This window comes from Mustela putorius, unplaced genomic scaffold, assembly GCF_011764305.1.
Source record: "Mustela putorius furo isolate JIRA1106 unplaced genomic scaffold, ASM1176430v1.1 tig00000580_pilon_pilon_pilon, whole genome shotgun sequence".
Taxonomy (NCBI): domain Eukaryota; kingdom Metazoa; phylum Chordata; class Mammalia; order Carnivora; family Mustelidae; genus Mustela; species Mustela putorius.
Window position 1 is genome coordinate 5,600,966 of NW_025421423.1, and position 16,567 is coordinate 5,617,532.

Here is a 16,567-nt window from a genome sequence, read left to right on the forward strand (position 1 = left end):
ACGGTCTTTTTCCAATTAAGAGAAGATTCTCCCCATCTGAGCACTAGCTTCCATTCACTGGAGTTAATATTTGTTTGAAAGTTAATTAACTACTCCATCAGGTTCCTCTAGTTTTAAGCCCCATCATCTACTGGAGTTTTCTTTCTTTCTTTCTTTTTTAAAGATTTTATTTATTTATTTGTCAGAGACAGAGGGAGAGAGAGTGAGCGAGCACAGGCAGACAGAGAGGCAGGCAGAGGCAGAGGGAGAAGCAGGCTCCCTGCTGAGCAAGGAGCCCGATTCGGGGCTCGATCCCAGGACCCTGGGATCATGACCTGAGCTGAAGGCAGCTGCTTAACCAACTGAGCCACCCAGGCGTCCCTTCTGCTGGAGTTTTCTTAAGAGGCCTGGATTTTTTTTTTTTCTTTAAAATTTCTATGTTAGCACACATTTAAACTAAAAAAGGACAGTTTGAAAATAGAGTCATCTTTCTGCCCCCAGACATGACCATACTTGTCTTCATCTTTATAGCTCTATAGAACAAATTTGGAGATCAAAATTTGAAATAGGTGCCCATATTCTTTTTTTTTTTTAAAGATTTTATTTATTTGTCAGAGAGAGAGAAGGAGAGTGAGCACAGGCAGACAGAATGGCAGAGCAGGCAGAGGCAGAGGGAGAAGCAGGCTCGCCGCCAAGCAAGGAGCCCGATGTGGGACTCGATCCCAAGGATGCTGGGATCATGACCTGAGCTGAAGGCCGCTGCTTAACCACCTGAGCCACCCAGGCATCCCAGGTGCCCATATTCTTAATAATGGAGTGTTTTGTAGTGGATACAACTTGGAGGCAGCATTTTTGAGATGCATAAGTGATCAGCTGAGCAAGTAAACTGGAGAGAGGCTGGGTGTCATAGCAGTTGAGCTTGGACAATGGAGTCATGCAAGACCTTGTTTAGAGCCCTGGTTCTTTCAATTAGCAGAATGACTTTGGCTAATGTGTTTGGTTTTCTGTCATAATACCTCCCCCTCGGTAGGTTGTTTTTTTTTTGTTTGTTTTTTGTTTTTTTTTAAAGATTTTATTTATTTATTTGACAGACAGAGATTACAAGTAAGCAGAGAGGCAGGCAGAGAGAGAGGAGGAAGCAGGCTCCCTGCTGAGCAGAGAGCCCGACGTGGGGCTCGATCCCAGGACGCTGGGATCATGACCTGAGCTGAAGGCAGAGGCTTTAACCCACTGAGCCACCCAGGCGCCCCTAGGTAGGTTGTTGTAAGGATTAAATGAGGTGATGCTGCAGAGCACTAGCCTTGTGCCTGGTTAGCTCTACAGAAAATGGTAGCTGCCTTCATCATCATCATCATCAGGCCCCTAAAGCCTGTAATAGTTGAAATTAAAAACAAGCATTTAGAAGTGGGGAGAGATGAGCGGCATCATGAGGGCATGAACTTTAAAGACTTAGAGAACATACAAAACTATCCTCTGGAATAGAATCACAGACAAAAGAGGCTAGAGGTCCCAACAAATTTCTCTGCGTCCAGTGTTCAAAGAAGACACTTTCAGATCTAAGACTAGACGGAAAGCAGACGAGGTCATCCTCTTTACAGTTGTTCACATCTGAGGGACCCTATTCTCAGGGAGAAGCCTTTCCCATTCCCTTGTCCTGTGCCTTGGCTCTCCGCTCAGGACACTGTCCTGTCTACACAGTTGTACAGGGTTGGGAGGAATGTGACCCACTGCAGCGAGTTCGTTCCCACACGTTTCTGACAAGGCCCGCAGTGTCTAAGCCATGTGCTGGGTTCTCCACAAGGATGAGTAAGAGAGGTTCTGTCTTCAAAGTATTCAGAGACCCGAAGGGGGAGGTGGTTAAACCACCAGTTTTAACAGATGGTTTGCCAGAGGTAGGCTCAGGAGGGAGCAGGAGCAGGAGGGAAGGACATCCAATTAAGGCCACAGCCCTCAGAGTTGGGAAAGAGTCCTAGGGAGATATCTTCACTACCTCTGGATGACATAGAAGTACTTTTAACCTTCTCTTTCAGAAGCGAGACTTCTGCCCTTCCTTTAATCTTAATTAGGGACCAGTTATGGTTGTAACCTAACCCCTTGGAGTGAAATAATCTAAACAGTAGCTATTTTCCTTTTATTAACAGAGTATCACGAGTTAGGTTTCCCCCAGTAGCCATTACCATTCCCGGCATCCCATCATCTGGAATAATGGAGTGGACGTAATAATGTAATCAACTCCGTTAATAAATTGATATTATTTTTCTCCAAGGAGATAGTTCTCATTATTGGAAACATAAAGGTTCCCAAGAAAGCCTTGGAGTCACAGCTGGAAAACTCCATGGGTTATTGGAGTTAGTGTCTTCCTTTTGAAACTCTTTAATTGATAAAATGTCGTCCCATAAAAATACTAATGCAAATGCGGCACCAGCAGAAATGACATCCCTTTGTATCCATAAGCTCTTCTCCCTTTGTGTTCAGAGCTTCAGCCAGTAAGTATTTACTAGGCATCCTCGATGTACCAAGCAAAATAATTGGTGCCCAAGGATTAAAGAAATGAATAAGGCATGGTCATGTGGTAAGTGCCGTAACAGTAGAGTACTCGTGGAGAAAGGAGAGATCTGGGGTTTTAGGGATCTCGAACGAGGAAGGATTGAGGGGCGGTTGAAAAGGAGAGTCTGGAGTAAGAGCATAGGTTTGAGCTAGTGCAGGGTCTGGGACTGGGAACGAAGAGAGAGGAATAGTTAGCCCAGCCTCTGGCTGAAAGAACAGAGACAGAATTGTGAAAAAGAGCTTGGCCTTTATTTTTTTAACTTTTTAAAAAAATATTTTATCTATTAGATCAGGGGGTAGAGGCAGAGGGAGAAGCAGACTCCTGCTGAGTGGGAAGCCTGACTCAGAACTCGATCCCAGGACCCTGAGACCATGAACTGAGTCATGACTGTTTAACCGACTGAGACACCCAGGAGCTCCATTTCTTTTTTTTAAAAGAGTGCTTAGCCTTGAAGAATGTGAAGTTTGTGGATTGCAGGGCATGGAGAGTATTTTGAAGAAGAATGCCAGAAAGATAAAGGAAGGCTAGAATGAGATTTTGAGTATTACTTAGGCTGCATTGACAACAGAGATAAAGATGGGAAGCGCAGGGGGATATTAAAGGTGTGAGGGGTGGGTGCAGCACGCGTCTGAGCCCTGGAAGGAGGCTTGAGAAGGAGCGGTCAGAGAGGGGGTGCAGAAAACTGAGCAGAGAGCCGCGGGGCAGAGGCTAATAAAGAAATTTCAGGGATTGTTAAGTGCTAGGGAGAGGTTACATAAGAGGGGTCCTGGGAAGTGAGGAATAGTATGCGAGGAGGTTACACCTCCGAGGAATGCAGACTCACCTTTCAGGAACATCTGTAAGATCTGTAAGATCCAGGGTTCAGACCTGTGACCAGGAAACAGAGCAGTGGGACCCCCGTGGAGATTGAACATAATACATCTTCACGGCTGGGTGAGAGACTGAGAGAGGGAGGTCAGACTGAGGGAGAATTTAATCTGAAAACCCACTGTTGGCCTCGTGCGTGGTCTTCTGCTGACTTCTTCTGCTGAGAACTTAGATCACTGTGCCAAGGTCTCCAGTTCTTGATCAGCACAGTTTGGGACCACTGTTCCCGGAGTTCACAGTTCTAGACATGACAGGACAAAACCCTGTATCATGACTTCTGAAGGGAACGCTGGTTTTGATTTGCAGGTTTTTCAAAGGTCAGGCGTGACAAGGGTGCCCGTAGACATGCAGGCCAACACTCCATCCTGTGGCGGGGGACCTGTCATTTGAAATAGGATCGATTTTCTCTCTGCCTGTAAAATCTTTGAACGTGTGTTTTCTGCTACTGTTTTTCAGAATCATTTGCTGTTTCAAATAGAGAACTGTGCGATGATGAGAAAGAGTTCATACATTTTCCAGTGTGTGAGGGGACCTCCCAACCTGAACCCTCGTGTTCGGCTGTCAGAATCACAGCCAATAAACACTACAGGAGCAAAACCTCTCAGGAAGGTGCTTTAAAAAAGATGCATGAGGAAGAACACCACCAACAAATGTCCATCTTACAGCTGCAGCTGATACAAATGAACGAGGTGCATGTGGCCAAAATCCAGCAGATAGAGCGGGAGTGTGAGATGGCAGAGGAGGAGCACAGGATAAAAATGGAAGTTCTCAATAAAAAGAAGATGTATTGGGAAAGAAAACTACAAACTTTCACCAAGGAGTGGCCTGTCTCCTCCTTTAACCGGCCCTTTCCCAATTCACCCTAAGACTGCGGGGGCGGCTCCCCTGTAAGCGATCCGGAACGTGAGCTCGCGGTCAGGACCTCGTAACAGAGCTACGACTAGGAAACTTAGCGCGGTAGTAGTCAGTATTTAAGAATACGTTCAGGTAAACAGCCGCACCCCATGCCCCCGCTGCCAATGGCAAAGAAGCTGTTCCAGTCTCCTGAAAATGATCACTATGAGTGCTAGAATTCTGAATGTAATGTCTCTTAATTAGAATTCATAACGAGAACCATGTGTGAGTGTTGTTGTTGTATTTTTTTAATCAGATTGCAAGTGTGACTATAAAGAAGTGTGGCTGTTTTTTTTTTTTTAAAGTAGACAGCAGAACTTTTCTCTCCAAATGAACATGCTGCTGTTGAAAGCAGCTAAAAGACCCTGGAGGCCACACGTTGTGGGGCTGTTGCTTAGAACTGGCTGGAGGTCTTTAGGGAACCTCCCTGGGAACCACACACAGCACCTCTTGTTTTGTCTTTTGGTTTGTTTTTGTTTTTTTGTTTTGTTTTGTTTTGTTTCATTTTGTTTTCATTGTCATTCTTTGAGTGGTTTTTCTGATTTTAAACCATCCAGCCTTTGGAAGGATGTTTTCTAATGTGGCTCATAACCCCCCTTTGAAAGCCTTCACCCAAAGAGGGCTTGCAAATAGTGGCTCTAACAGTTGGTAGCTTTGTTGTAACTAAGGCTGTAACTGCTCTGAGGGAGACACGTGCATTTAGATTTCTATGATCTGTCCTGTCCGTTTTATTAAAAGAGAAGACTTGCAATTTTATAGTCACACTGTGTGTGTTTTTCGAAGGTGCTGCCTCCCCCACTGTGCTCGTCTTTGCTTTCCCTCTGTAGCATCCTCCCAACTTTGTACTACTGAGTTAATGGGTGCCCTGTTTTTAATCTCCAACCACCTAGGGAAAGGCCCTTCCCTCACTGTGCTCATGGTGCTAGCCAAGAGTAATGCTGTGTAGTTTGCACTGCTCAGTTAGCACTGGGCTTCTTAACCCATTGCCAACATATTTGGAAATATAGATTGGCAAGTGGATATTTTGGTTGAGTTGGGATAGAGCTTCTCCTGTAGCCTAGTGTTAAAAACGGTTCTGGGACATTGGGCATGGCAGTCGCTGGAACAAGCGAAGTGACACCACGTGCCAAGGCAGGTCAGCAGTTTCTGAGCATGAAATGTCAAGGCCTTGTGGTGGGGAAAGAAAAGTATGTGTGGCAGAGGCTCTGTAGGGAGTGTCGGGCTAGGAGTCAGGGCCTGAATTCCGATCGTGGCTCTGCTTCAATGTGCTATGTGACCTGGGATAACTCCTTTTAATCCGTGGCTCTGGTCTTTCCTGTCCATACGACAAGGAAGTTGGTCTAGATCATGTTCAGAATCTGCTGCAGCTCCTTGACTGTGGTATGGTCTGCAGAGCCTTGGATGGGTACCGCTGATATCATAGTTGTCCAGAGGGTGCGGGTCAACAGGGAAGAACTGATTACTGCTTCTGTCCTCACAGTTTTGGGACTAGGAGTTCAGTAAGATAAACATATACATGTTATTGAACCACTGCCTAAAACTTACGTGTTTATATCAGTTTATTCTCTCCTCTGATCATATTTTAAATATCTTAGAGGAACTGGTGATCTGAAGGAAAGGTGTGAAGACGAGTCTTTGAAAGGAAGGATCCTTTTGCAAAGATTTGTGTTCTTCATTTAGCTTTTACCAACTGGACCCTTTAGACAAGACACATCTCGATAAAGTCTCCAGCCTAAACAGTTTATGGGACTTGACAGGACTTGACTCTCCATGCCCTCCCATTTCCTCAGGATTAGGGCAGGGAACAGCAGACCCTCAGCACAGATGTGAACTGAGAGAAATTTTGCTTTGCTTCGCCTACTGACCCATCTGGAAATCTTGTTAATGTGCAGCTTCTGGAGTGGGACCTGAGATTTTGCATTTCTTATAAGCTTCCAGGTTATGCCAGCTCTGCCTGCCTGGTCAGCACACTTCTGTGTAGCAAGGTTTCAGAGGACTCTGTGAAGTTTTTACTTCCTCTCTCCCCACCCCCACCCCCACAATTGGGTTAGGTACACGTTGTGTACAGCAGTGTGCCGGTTATCATCCTCTCTCAGAATTTATCACTTAAGCACTTAAACACAACCATGCAGAACACAATACAAAAAATGCTCACACACATAATGAAAGTATAAAAACAGAACTAATTCCTAACCAAATAAAGGATAATGAAACCAGAAGCCTAAAGCATCTTGCTCTACTGTTAGTGTTATTTATGAGTTTATAACAGTTTTCAACCTGGGCTATGCATTAGAAATAGTATTTTGTAAATAACTAGTCCTACCTGGCCCCACTCCCAGAAGATTCTGATTCTGTTGACCCATTTTTGGAAAATTTTAATGGAGATTATGGCAAGTCTCTGGGATTGAGAACCAGTGGTGTTGAGCTCACAGATGTGCCTCCATTTGATCCTTAACCTTGTGAGGTTATGCAGAAGTGAGGACATGATGCTCAGAGAAGAACCATCTTGTACCAGACCAGTAGCTAGTAAATGGCAAAGGAGAAGTTCTGTCCCAGCTCTCTCTATTCCAAAAAAATGGTCCCACCTGTCTGCCCCTATCCCATCCCTCAAAGTCCGTGAAGGATTTGTTTTGTCCTGAGAGCCAGATCATACCCATAGTGTACTTTGGTGTCTCCATTCATGGACAGATATATGTTCATTTCACTGTTGAGCAATTCCTTACCTGAAGTGGAAATGCAAAAGCATTTCTTGGTAGGTGCTGTAGGGAATAGACAAATTTATTACAGTTCACAGTCCCCCACCCGGCCAAATCATGGACACAGCCAGTAGGGGAGGTAAGACTTGTTCACAGCTGTCATGTACCTCATTAGCGCATGTCTTCAAGTGCATCGGTAGCTCAGAGCAAATGCCACCTCCTCCAGGAGGAAGGAAGGCCTCCTGGAGGAGGTGGCATCTGAGTTAAGTCTTTAGAGTTGGCATTTGGACAGATGGAGATTCAGAAAGAGGCGAACCTTTGCTAGATGCAAGGTCCTGTTGAAGATTCAAGATGATGAGACACATAACTGGGAGGCAGTGAGAACGCGGTCATTTTCCAAATTGGGCAGTAGCATGATCAACACGGTGTTCCAGGAGGAAGATGAGAAGGTGCAACTGAGTTTAGAGAAGACTGGAGCCCGGGAGGTGAGGTGGGAGGGTCTGGTCCTGGGTAGGACGAGATGATAAGAGGATCTAGAGGAGGCTGTAGTCGGACTGAGGGAGAGCAAAGTGAAGGGCACGGCAGAGGTGGAATCAGTCAGGCTTGGCAGTTGATTGCTTTTGTTGGAGAGGAGGGGCGAGGTGTTAAAGCTAGATGCCTGAAAGAATAATGCTGCTGATTAAAATAGAGGCAGAAAGGATGCATTTCTGGCTCTGACCCAAACCAGGAGAGGCCAAGAGATGAACTAATGCTGTTACCTGCCACTCAGCCTCAAACACAAGCCCCTGTGCCCATCTCTGCTTTGCTTGTCCTCTCTTTGCTCCGACTTCTGCCTCTTCTCCCTGTCCATCCTACGCTCTAGCCCTTCCTTGGGTCCTTGTCAGCCCCTTCATTTGGTGCTGCCTCTGCCCCCAGTACTTCCATTGCAGCTGGTGGTGCACGTCACCATCTCTTATAATAGCTTTGTGCTAGAAAGAGCAGAAAAGGTTCTTTCCTTAGTGTCCCATGTTGTATAAAGGGGCATTGGCTGAGAAGGGCTGGTGATCCCCATGTATGCCTATCACAGCCCCTTTACAAAGGTCAAACATGGAATCCTACCCTCTTATGCAGCAAAAATTTAGGGAATGTTTTAGGAATTTTGCAGAGAGAATCTTAAAATGCATTAGCCTCCCCGTCCCCACCCCCGCCCCCCTCAGAAGAGAGTGGAGGAAGAGAGGTGGCATGATGGCAGAGTGCATTTGAGTTGTCAACAGCCTCTGCAGTGTCAGGTCAATTACATCAGCACTTGGCCTGAACCAGGGGAAGGAATGGCTCTGCCTCCTTGGAATGTCAGAAGGACCTGATAATTATATTTGGCAAAGCCATGAGGAGTGGTTCTATAATGTCATTGCTAAGAATTACCCTTTTAATAGCATTTCTGGATGTCTGAGCTTTTCAAGTGGAGTGACACTTCTTTTCTGCTGTGGGTTTCCTTTTCGTTGGGCTGCTTCCAGCCGGTCCTTCTGTTCTCCCTCACCCTTGCATTGATATCAGTTCATATTTTCTGTCTTCCGTCTTCCTGGCCCTGTTCCTCCAGCCCCTCCTGTACCCACAACAGCTCCCAGTCTCCCCTGTTTCAGAGGTGGAGTCATGTGAGAACGGGTGTGAGGGAAATATTTGCCAAAGGGCAGCACATTCAACATTGGGTAGCAACGAGGTGCCACGTACCTTAGACTAGCCAGACTGGGGACAACCTGCTTCCAGGCTGCGTCTGCTACTTTTGTGTTGGTGGGACTCAGAAGTCATGGGAAGGATCACCAGTGATCCATGACAGCGACAAAGTCTTTACCTAAACCGTGCCATATATTATGCCCTTCAACACAATTTACTAATCTTTGCCTCCGTTTCTCCATCTGTGAAAGTGGTGTAATACTTATCTACCTCCCTTAAATGTTGTGAAGATTAGTCTATGTTAGTAAAGCACTTTTGAAATAAAGAGTGATGTAAAGCATTTTAACATTATTGTTGTCATTGTGATGTGGATGCCGTCCTGTAGAGAATCTGCCTTCTAGGGGAAGTACCCCAAGCATACTGTGGTTTAGGAACACCCAGTATAGAAAGCTTCCACGAGGGATCCAAGAGTGGGATTATTTTCTGGGTGAAAAATTTCAACATGATGTTTTCTTCAACAGTCCTTTGGTGCATTTAGAATGAGATTCAATTTATAGAAGAATGATTGAAGTTAAGATTTTTGAAGAACATACTATCGAACCTCCATTGCCCTCTGTAACTGTTGGGTTTGCGAGCTGGCTGTTACCCTACCAGTGCAGTTTATCATCATGAGGTGGAAAACTTCCGATCCTACATTCTCCAGATCTCCAGATTATGAGCGAAAGTTCTCTCACTGTTGCCACTCCTTGGAATGAGCAGAATGGTGATCCTGCTGCTTGTGAGTGAGAGGATCAGAAGCACTAGCTCTACTTGCAGAATGCCCTCACTGCACTGCCAGTGTGTGTGTGTGTGTGTGTGTGTGTGTGTGTGTAATATTAATCATGTAACTTCATTAAAGGGCTCAGAGTGGGAAGTTCTCTATCCATAAATATGGGCTCCCTTTCTTAACTCCTGGTGACTGCCAAGAGATTTAACTGGATTCTGATTTCAGTTTTCTCTTTAGGGTTTGTTGTAGGAAAAGAATTCCAAACCCTGTTCTTTAGGAAGTTGGTTATTTTTGATAAAAAGGATACTTGTTATAGAGAAAATCCTATAGTCAATGTAGAAGTTAAGGTTTCAGGTTTTGTCCCATCTTCTCATTCAGCTTCCAGAGTAAAGAAGGGAGCTCAGAGGTTGACGCTCTGCTGGTGAGGCACCCCTGGATCTAGATTCTTATCCTTGAGTCTCGAAGAGTGTCTTTGGATGGTCTAGTATTAGCTCCTCTGCACGGTGGTCTGTCCAGCCACTCGGCCACTGGGAAGTCCGGGGGGGCAGCTGGGCAGATCTACTCTCATGTGGTCACCCTGAGCCCTAGGCTGAAGGGGCAGGTGCTGTTACGCAGGGGAAGCCCCTTCTCATTGTGACAGCAGAAGTACAAGAGGACAAGCCCAACTGCGGAAGCACATTTCAAATTTCAGTGTTAAATCTGCTACTATTTCCTTTGTCAAAGCAAGTAATTAATATTTCCTTGGCCAAAGTCAAAGGGAGGGAAGTAGAGTCCTCTTAAGAAGGTGAGGAGAAGGGGTGCCTGGGTGGCTTAGTGTGTTAAAGCCTCTGCCTTCAGCTCAGGTCATGATCCCAGGGTCCTGGGATTGGGCTCCATGTCGGGCTCTCTGCTCAGCAGGGAGCCTGCTCCCCTTCCTCTCTCTCTGCCTGCCTCTCTGCCTACTTGAGATTTTTGTCAAATAAACAAATAAAATCTTAAAAAAAAAAAAAAAGAAAAAGATGAGGGGAAGAGGTGAATATTTTGAACAACCATATAATCTGCCGCAGTATCTAAGGGAACCCGTGGAATACCAAGGAGTTGAGATAAGTCAAAGAACAGAGCATCTAGGAAGAAATGCATCCCTGTTTTTCATCCTTTACTGAGCACCCCTTCCTTACTTCTTTCCTTCATCTCTCTTCCGGGGGAGAAAGCTTTAAAACAGCGATGATAATGAGTAATAGGGATGTTGGATGAAGTGAGTACTATGTGTTTAGTTCTATGCATTTAAAACAAACATACCCTGGCACGTAAATACTGAGTTTTAGTCATTATTTTTTTTTTTTTCCTCTCAAGTTCATATGGCTTCTAAATGGGGCCATAGAGATTTGAACCCAGGTGGTCTGCTCCGGAGCTCATGCTTTTAAGAATTGCAATACACATGGGGTGTCTGGCTGGCTCAGTCGGTAGAGCATGCAACTCTTGATCTTGGGGTTGTGAGTTTGAGCCCTATGCTGAGTGCAGAGGTTACTTAAAAATAAAAATCTTTAAAACAAACAAACAAACAAACATAATACACAGCCTTTCTATTCAGAGCCTGGGTTCAAATCTTAGTTTTGCAAACAATCTGACCTCCAGAACATTAGACCATCATCTGTATAATATATATTTCCCAAGATTGCTATAATGATTATATGAGAATACAAATATGGAAGAGCCGTATAAACTATAAAATAAATTTTAAAAAGGAGGCCCTAAAACTCTCTTCTGATATTCTGTTATAAGAGAATCCCAGACTCTCTTCTGACATCACAGAATTTCATCTTCACCTCCCCCGTTCTAGCCTCCTCTCTCGGACACTCCTTGAGTACACTCATTAAGCCTCTCTGTTTCAGAGCCTGGCTTTGTGCAGGAACGTCCACTGATCTCTCCAGCTGGAGTGCTATCAGCCTCTCTACAACCCCTTCCCGTCACCTATGCTGCTGAAGTATCACCCATTCTTCAAAGTCAGATGACACTCGGACACACTCTGGGAACCTGGGCTCTAGTCCCAGGTTTGCTGGTAACTCATATGAGTGAGGACAAGTGACTAGGTCTTTCTCAATATTAATTTCCTTGTTTGTCAAATAAGGATGTTGGAGGAGGGGAATCTAAATTCCCTTGCCCCGTTCTCATTAGTCCAATTCTCAAGCTAAACTAATCTTTTCAATTTACTGCATGTAGCCCAAATTGAACAGATAACGAGCACATAAATGGAATTCAAATACTGCATCCAAGAGGACCAGTCCCAAGGTTGAAAGCTCCACTTGTAAAAGTTATCGATATTAGAATAATGGCTGTACTTAAATTGTTTCTAAAATAATTTACGTACAGTGAATACAAGAATTTCTATATAATGGGCACAAAAGGATTGCTGCTTCCCAAAATGTAATTTTCCAAACAAAATGTAAATGGGTAACTGTTCCCATCAGCTGTTTCAAATTGCCCAATTCTATAGATGATAGAATACTTCTGTTTTACAAATTACCCTTTTCTAAGGCAATGATGTGTAGATTTTTGCATATGTTTTTAAAATTCCTAGGAGTTAATTTCAGTAGATGACATCTGTTGTAATACCAGGGTTGTTTGGGGCACCTGGGTGGCTCAGTGGGTTAAGCCTCTGCCTTTGGCTCAGGTCATGATCTCAGGATCCTCGTGGGGCTTCTTTGCTCAGCAGGGAGCCTGCTTCCACCCCTCCTGCCTGCCTCTCTGCCCACTTGTGATCCCTCTCTCTCTCTCTGCCAAATAAATAAATAAATAAATAAAATCTTAAAAAAATACAAAATAAAAACAAACCAGGGGTGTCTGAAACCTACTTTACATGAAGGAAGGGAGTTAGCATTTATTAACATCTTCTGTGGGTCTTAGGCACCTTTGTATATTATTTCATTTAATTTTTAAGTACTCTGCAGAAAAAAAAAGTACTCTGCAGAAATAGGTAATATCTTCTATATATATATATTTTATGATTTATTCATTTGGGGGTGAGGAGTAGAGGGAGAGGAAGAGAAAGAATCTCAAGCAGACTCTGCTGAGTGTGGAGCCCAATGTGCAGCTTGATCTCAAGACCCTGAGATCATGACCTGAGCCCAAACCGAGTCAGATGCTCAATCGACTGAGCCACCCAGGTGCCCCTCATCCATATTTCAAAGAATATGAAATGAAGATTGGAGATGTTAAGTGACTTGTTCAAAATCACATACCTGGCTGTGATGAGTGCTATGAGTTGTATAAGACTGATGATTCACAGATCCGTACCCCTGAAAAAAATAATACATTACATGTTAATAAAATAAAATCATATATCTGGGGCATCTGGTGGTTCAGTTGGTTAAGCAACTGCCTTCAGCTCCGGTCACGATCCTGGAGTCCCTGGATTGAGCCCCACATTGGGCTCCCTGCTCGGTGGGGAGTCGGCTTCCTCCTCTGCTCCTCCCTGTGCTCATGCTCTCTCTCTCTTTTAATATTTTATCTATTTATTTGACAAAGAGAGACACAGCAAGAGAGGGAACACAAGCAGGGGGAGTGGGAGAGGAAGAAGCAGGCTTCCTGCACTGCAGGGAGCCCCATTCGATCCCAGGACTCTGGGATCATGACCTGAGCCAAAGGCAGACACTTAACAACTGAGCCACGCAGGCACCTCTCTCTCTCTCTCAAATAAATAAATAAATAAATAAATAAATCACATACCTGAACTGTACACTTAAAAATAGTTAAAATGGGGCGCCTGGGTGGCTCAGTGGGTTAAGCCGCTGCCTTCGGCTCGGGTCATGATCTCGGGATCCTGGGATCGAGTCCCGCGTCGGGCTCTCTGCTCGGCAGGGAGCCTGCTTCCTCCTCTCTCTCTCTGCCTGCCTCTCTGCCTGCTTGTGATCTCTGTCTGTCAAATAAATAAATAAAATCTTTAAAAAAAAAAATAGTTAAAATGGGGGTGCCTAGGTGACTCGGTTAAGAATCTGACTTCGGGGGGCGCCTGGGTGGCTCAGTGGTTAGGCCGCTGCCTTCGGCTCAGGTCATGATCTCAGGGTCCTGGGATCGAGTCCCGCATCGGGCTCTCTGCGGGGAGCCTGCTTCCTCCTCTCTCTCTCTCTCTGCCTGCCTCTCTGCCTACTTGTGATTTCTCTCTGTCGAATAAATAAATAAAATCTTTTAAAAAATAAAATTAAAAAAATAAAATTAAATTAAAAAAATAGAATCTGACTTCGGCTTGGGCCATGATCTTAGGGTCCTGGGATTGAGCCCCTCATGGACTCCCTGCTCAGCAGGGAGTCTGTTCCTCTCCTCTGCCCCTCCCGCACCCATGTTTGCTCTCTCTCTCTCAAATGAATAAATAAAGTCTTTAAAAATGATTAAAATGGTAAATTTTATGTCAGCACAATAAAAAAGCTGATCACATACCTAGTAAATACCTCAACTAGGTTTAGATACCTAGCCAGTATGCTGATTAGTCTATTTACAGCATGGGAGAAAATAAGCAACTTTGGTTACGTTCATCAAATATCAGTCACCAATGAGGAGCCAGAAAAAAAGAGAAGCAGAGGGAAGAGCTAAGTAAGGTTAAAGGCCTCAGGAGCAGCAAGGGTGGGGGCCCAGTTCTATTGGAGAGCAAGCTGAGAATCAGACCAAGGCTAAAAAGAGAGGTCGTCAATCATTCCGGCTCCCAAATATTAATGTGCATGGGAATCACCTGAGCACTCTGTTGAAACTGCAGATTCTGATTCAGTAAATCAGAATTTATGCTTGTGTGGAGCCAGATTTTGCATTCCTAACAAGCTCCTAGGTGGTAGTGAGGTTGCTGGTCCATGGACCAAACATTGAGTAGCAAGGATTTTAGGTCATGGTGACTTCCACGATAGCTCTTGAAGCGTGGTTTTCACATCCCCTCCCACCAGAGAATATGGGGGTGCCCTGACAAAGCAAATGCTGGGTGCACCCCAGAGCTACTGATTCAGAATCCCCAAGGCTGGACTGGAAATCTACACTTTTAACAAGCTTTCCAGTTGCTTGTTAGGTATAATAAAATTCCAGAACCACTGCTAATAGGACATCACCATGGTGTGATAACACAGATCAATTCACTTGCATACTTGTTTCCAGTAGATAAAGCCTTTTCACATCCTGTTTCTCCAGTACCTGTGCAGCAGGATGATGAAGGCAGTACCATCAGCCCCACAGTGCTGACAAGGAATCTAACATATCCTGTGGTGAAGTGCTGGACCCAGAGGTGCTCTGACTCCTAGAAAAGTGTTCTTTTTATTATTTTGTGGCTCTCTCTCTCCCACTTTACCATATCTTCACTTATACTCCTACACAAATTAGAAGTTCTTTTATGTCTAAAAAGCTTTGCAGAGCAATTTTCTTGCTATGATGCTTTTAAAGATTTCAATCTAATTTAATTTAGCACATTAAGAAGCACAGTTTATGCTTGTAAGCATAAAGCTACCCAAGGTCATGGCAAAAAAAAAAAATGTTTGATGAAGTAATGAAGAAATAGACTGCATTGAGGTTTTTTTTTTTAAGTCTTTTTTTAATTCTCCACCTAGATTTACCTGTTAACAGCTTTTGTCTCTTTCAAGCACTTGAAAGCTACAGACATTATGACACTTTGCCCCTAAATTATTCAGCATGCATGGACAAAGGATGGGAACATGCTCCAATATTACCATGATCGCATTATCACACTTAAGAAAACTGATATTAACTCAATAATATCATCTATGTGTAGTCTACAATCAAATTTCTCTAGTTGCCTTAAGAATGGTTTTTATTGCTGTTGATTTTCTCAGATTCAATCAAGGTTTATTGCACTTGGTTGTTTTTGTCTTTTTAGTCTAATTTAATCTAGAACAAACATCTCTCCTTTTTTTTGTTTTTCGTGATGTTAAATTTCTTTTAAAGTCTAGACCTTGTCAATGTGCCCCATATGCTGGACTTATTTGATTACCTCCTCAGGATTAGCTTCAGGTTAAGCCTCTTTGGCAACACTACCATGTCGACAATGTCATGTACTTCTCATTACATAACTTGGGGAGTCACATGGTTGAAAGCTGCCCCACCATTGGGGAAGCTAAATTTGATCACCTGGCGAAGACAACATCTGCTAGATCTCTCCAATATAAAGTTACTTTTTTTTCACTCATAGTTAAAAACTTATCTGTGGGGTGATACCTTAAGACTCTGAATATTGTCTCCAACCAACTCCACCCAATGATTTTAGCATCCATAAATACTCATCACGCTGATTAGTCATTTCATGGGGATTGCAAAATTATGATTAAATCAGTCTTGACCATTTGCCAGCATTCACAGGGAAAGATGGTATGCCACATCTGAGAAAAATCTGAATTTAGTTTGCACTGGCTACTCAGAGAGCAAAGGGTCCACTTTGCCCCAACCTTCTTAACGAAATATCTTCCTTAGAACTCCTCTGCTAGAGTGCCTATTAAGAGGGGTAGTTTTTTCTTTTTTTCCCCCCACCAATGTTAATGCCCATCTGAGAGAAAGGGCTTCTAACTTCCTTCTAAGCACTCCTGCTTTAGGTTGCTTCTCTGATCTCTGCCTCTGATGCTATGGATCTTTCCTGAGCTCTGCTGGGAAAAACACGTTTTCTCTTCCCTTAACATCAGTGACCACTCTTCCCAAATCTGACCCCAAATTTCTCTGTAGTAGGGACTTGACCAGATTACTGGGCGGGCAAGAGTACCTGATTTGAAGCAGTGTCTATTTCATATATTGCGTGTTTTAGATCAGTTAAAAAAAATAACTTTGTATAAAAGATAGGGAGAATGTAATTGTCCATATCAATGATGGTAATGAAGATTGGGGTAGAAAGGCTAAGAGGGAGCTCATGGGGATCAGAGTGGGGTCATAGCTGCCTTAAGCTACCTTTTGACCCAGTCCCTCCCCCACTATCCCCACTGCACCCGTACCTCCCTTTGTCCCTGGAGAACATCAAAGCCAGGATCCAGGAATTTCCTTGATATCTCAATACCAAATCTACAAACCCACTTGATTCGGCCTCCATTCACTCTGCCTTCCCTCTTATTACAAAGAACATGTCTTCTCTAACGTTAATCCCTTCAGTCTCTGCTTTGAATTCCACCTCTTCCTGTCTTCTCAAGTATCTTGACTATTTTTTACACTGTGTTGTGT

General features: G+C 44.0%; 1 protein-coding gene across 4 annotated transcripts in view; it reads left to right on the top strand.

Annotated features, from left to right (window-relative positions):
- Window positions 1-8,980, top strand: part of MSANTD3 (Myb/SANT DNA binding domain containing 3) — a 31,418-nt gene extending 22,438 nt beyond the window's left edge. For all 4 annotated transcript variants that reach the window (XM_045081636.1, XM_045081634.1, XM_045081637.1 and 1 more), the window contains one exon: window positions 3,851-8,980. In XM_045081636.1, the coding sequence (XP_044937571.1) occupies window positions 3,851-4,260 (410 nt within the window). In that variant the 3' untranslated portion in view covers window positions 4,261-8,980. The remainder of the gene's footprint in view (window positions 1-3,850) is intronic.
- Window positions 8,981-16,567: the final 7,587 nt, after the last annotated feature.